We start from the raw sequence: 4014 nt of genomic DNA on the forward strand, positions 1-4014 counted from the left end.
CTAATATTCATCTTCCCCTTGGAGAGTGTTCTTGTTAATGAGTTCTTGTTAATGAGCAAGGGACTTTCCAATTTGATTCCAATATATGAGTGCTAGTGCTTTTGCGAAGACTAGTGAGTAGATCTTTAGGTTGCCTTGTAGCTCCCTCCCTTCTCTATTGCTAATTTCCACCTCTTTATTTTCTAAAGTATGTAAGGGAGGGTCTTTTGAGTGTTTCTCCTCTTCCTGTGTCACCTGTATGCTACATAAAGATTTTTCAAGAATAGGAAGGTTAGTAGCTTTAGTAAATTTAAATATCTCTTTTTCCTCACCTACTTTGAATATTAATTCTCCCTTAGGCACATTAATTAAGGCACCTCTAGTAGCTAAAAATGATCTTCCTAATATAAGAGACATTCTAATTATCTTCAATGTCTAAAATATTAAAGTCTATAGGAATATGAAGTTTACCGACTTTCACTATGACACCCTCAACTACACCATATGGATATCTGAGTGATCTATCTGCGAGTTGAACAGTCACATTAATCGGCTTGATATCTATTATACCAAGTTTCTTGCATAGAGAATAAGGCATTAAGTTAACACTAGCGCCCAAATCACATAAACAATTTTCGATAATATTACAAACAATATCACAAGGAATAGTAAAACTCCTTGAATCTGTCAATTTAGGTGGTAGCTTTTTTTGTAGAATCGCACTACACTTCTCTATAAGTGTAACTGTGGCATATTCTTCTAACTTTTTCTTATTTGAAACCAGCTCCTTGATGTATTTGGCATAAGCAGGCATCTTTGCCAATGCCTCTATAAAAGGAATATTAATTTGAATTTGTTTGAACATCTCAAGGAATTTTTGGAAGCCTAAATTTAGATCTTTTTTTAGAAGGCGCTCGGGGTATGGAATGGGGAGCATATAAGGTTTGGCTTCAGAGAGAGAATGCCCACTTTTAGCTCTATTATCAACCTCTTAGGATTCCTTACCATTCTGTATGGTAACTGTTATAACTTGCTCTCGTGGATTAACTTTGGTATTGCTTGGAAGTTTACTTTGACTCTTTCCAGTAATTAAGCTAGCCAAATTGCTTATTTAACCCTCCATATTCCTCAAAGAATTACCTATTTGAGATTTTATATTCTTCATAAAAGTTTGAGTTGAAGTAACTGTTTGTTTTAGTTGGTCAATCTCTTGATTAATGCTCTTCATGCTATTCACTTGGTAAGTTGCCATTTGAGCCCAAAGCTTCCTCCAACTTCATTGTATGATCTTCAATTGTGTTTCTTTATTGTTGAAAGCCTGGCTATGCTTGTGGCCCCTGAGTAGAGGAATTCTTCCAAGAGAAATTTGGATGATTTCTCCATCCAGGGTTGCATGTGTTGGAGTATGGGTCATCCTTAAATTAACTCGATCATTACTAGCTCCTATATAATTAGCCTCCTCCACATAGTCAACATCACAACCTGTATGAAGAGAATTATTAGTAGAAGAAAGGGAATTAACAAAACCAAAATTTTTCAATAATAAATTTAAACTCTTTGTTAAATCCCGCAGTTCATGTGAAACATTTGATGTAGAAACTTCATTAACCATCGCCCTCCTTCCTCAAACTGCCTTCTGCCTTGAATTTGCTGCTAGCATTTTATAAATCTCCTCCCTTTCTTTAGCTGTCATATTACTTGGATAACCTTGAGCTACATTATCAACTTTTGATCGGCATTCAACATTAAGCCCATCATAAAAAAAATCCATCAAAAGTATGTGTGGAAATTGGTGATGGGGACATTAGCTTATGAGGAGATTATAACGTTCCCAGGCCTCATGGAACAATTTACTATTTTGTTGTGTGAAGAAGTGAATTTTATCCCTTAATTCTTAAGTCTTCTGAGGAGAATAATATTTCAAAATAAATTGCTCATACAACTCCATCCAAGAGCTTATGGAAGCTTCTGGTAATCGTAAAAGCCATTGACAAGCTTCTCCTTTTAAACAATACAGAAAGTAATGTAGATTTAAATCATCATCCGATAGATTATTTAGCGATAGTGTATCAATTATCGCATAAAATTCTCGTATAAAATCCAAGGCATCTTCAGTTCGGTGCCCGTTGAAATTAGGTATCGCATTTAAGTGAATATTTTTAAATTCATAATTACGTGCTCTCGTACTCAATTAGATGCATGACAGATTAGATGTGATGAATGGGTGTTAAATATCTCTAAATGTAATGGATGGCTCTAAAATAGTTTCATTACCTATCTTTCTTCTTCTTTGAAATCTATTTTTCCTGCAAAACCATTCTTTCTAAATTAATAGGAATCAAATTTAAATCACTAGAATTTCTTAGCTGCATAAAAAATAAAAAAATAAATAAAATTAAAATTTAAAATTTAAAATTAAAATGAATTAAAAATTAAATAGTTAGTAAATTTGTGACTTCCCCGGCAATGGTGCCAAAAATTTGATCGCTCTCACAAGTGTACGAGATCACAGTAATAAATTACCTGGAATATTTCAAGTGTTGAACCCACAGGAAAGTTACACTTTTACTAATTTAAATAATTAATAGTTCAAGAAAAATAGATAAAATGGATAATTTTGATGAAAATATAAGAAATAAAATAAATCAAGAAAATAATGATGATAAAAATGCAATCACTTGAAGCGTTGGAATTTAGGATTCACCCTATAGGTTGCTAGTTTCTACCCTTTGAGTTGACTTGGATCAATTATAGTGACAAATATTCCTAAAGTGTCCTAATATTCTCCTGAATTATTAGTCCCTTTTTAATTAGTGTTTAATTCGTTCCCATGATACCCAAACAACTAATTAAAACCGTGAAGCTATAGTTTAGGTCACCATAAATTTCTAGAACTATCCCTAGCCTAGTTATTTATATTTATTTCTCTAGATCTAGGTTCTCTCTCGACCTCCCAGTCCATCAAAATTACCCTAAATTTGATTAAATGGTGACCAGTCATTAAATCAATATGAAAAATAAGAGAAATAAATATAATTGGGAAAAAAAACAAATATTCATAAATATAAATGCAAAGAGTCAAAACAAAGAAAATAGAAAACTAGCTCCCCAATTGGGCTATGTTCTTACCCCAACTGGGTAATTTAGAAACACATAATAAAATCAAATAAAACCATTCTAAAATCCCCAATCATGAAAAATGATCACAGAGAAAATTAAAGAGTAGAAAAGAAATAATTATAATTTATGAAACCCCTCAATGATCTCACTTTCAGCCTTCAGAATACTTCTATAAGCTCCAAATATCTCAGAGAGAATTTTTGAGGGTACTCAAATAAGCGACTGGATGCCTTCCCTCTTGATGGAGGAGTATTTATAGTTAAAGTGGAGGCTCTTTCTTTTGTTCATTGTCGATGTGGGACTCTAATATATATATATATATATATATATATATATATATTTCTCTTTTCCTTCTATTTGGTTTATTCTTTTTCTTTGCAAAATATAAAGATAAAAGATATGAGTGGATTTTGTATTAAAATTTCTTTTTACCTTATAATTAAGTGATGAGAGAAAAATATATAAATATCAATTAAATAGATATGAAATCTTAATAAATATAATCGAATTCAAACTAAAATCTATACCTATTTAATTATAAAATATGCACTTATCACTTTTCTTGTTTTTTCTGCTTCTATTCTTGTTTGTTTTATATTTTCATGCATATCTTGTTTTCTTATTTTTTCTTCAATCATATGTTCATCTTCAACTATTCTCATTATATTTACTTGTGATCATTTTTTCTCTAATTTATTATGAGGATTTACTCCTAAATATTTCATTATTCTATAAATATTATGACTTATCATACTTTATTCAGTTCTTAATCTTTCTGTATCATGTTTTATTTCATCTAATTTTCATTAAATTTTTTTTATTTCATATACTTTTTGTTCTAAAGGTTTAGCATATTCTTTAAGTCTTCATTTTTTTCTCTAGGATTTTCTTTTTCTAACATTATTTGTACTTCTT

The 4014-nt window shown here is 30.9% G+C and overlaps 1 protein-coding gene across 1 annotated transcript; it reads right to left on the reverse strand.

The window, feature by feature from the left end:
* Positions 1-450: 450 nt before the first annotated feature.
* Positions 451-793, reverse strand: LOC129301092 (uncharacterized; the record flags this gene model as incomplete). Its single annotated transcript, XM_054939655.1, has 1 exon — positions 451-793. A coding segment is annotated over exon 1 (343 nt), but the record flags the coding sequence as incomplete, so codon positions are not given.
* Positions 794-4014: the final 3221 nt, after the last annotated feature.

The sequence above is a fragment of the Prosopis cineraria genome, unplaced genomic scaffold, assembly GCF_029017545.1.
Source record: "Prosopis cineraria cultivar Desert tree isolate PC_DT_omini unplaced genomic scaffold, ASM2901754v1 PC1890, whole genome shotgun sequence".
NCBI classification, from domain to species: Eukaryota; Viridiplantae; Streptophyta; class Magnoliopsida; order Fabales; family Fabaceae; genus Prosopis; species Prosopis cineraria.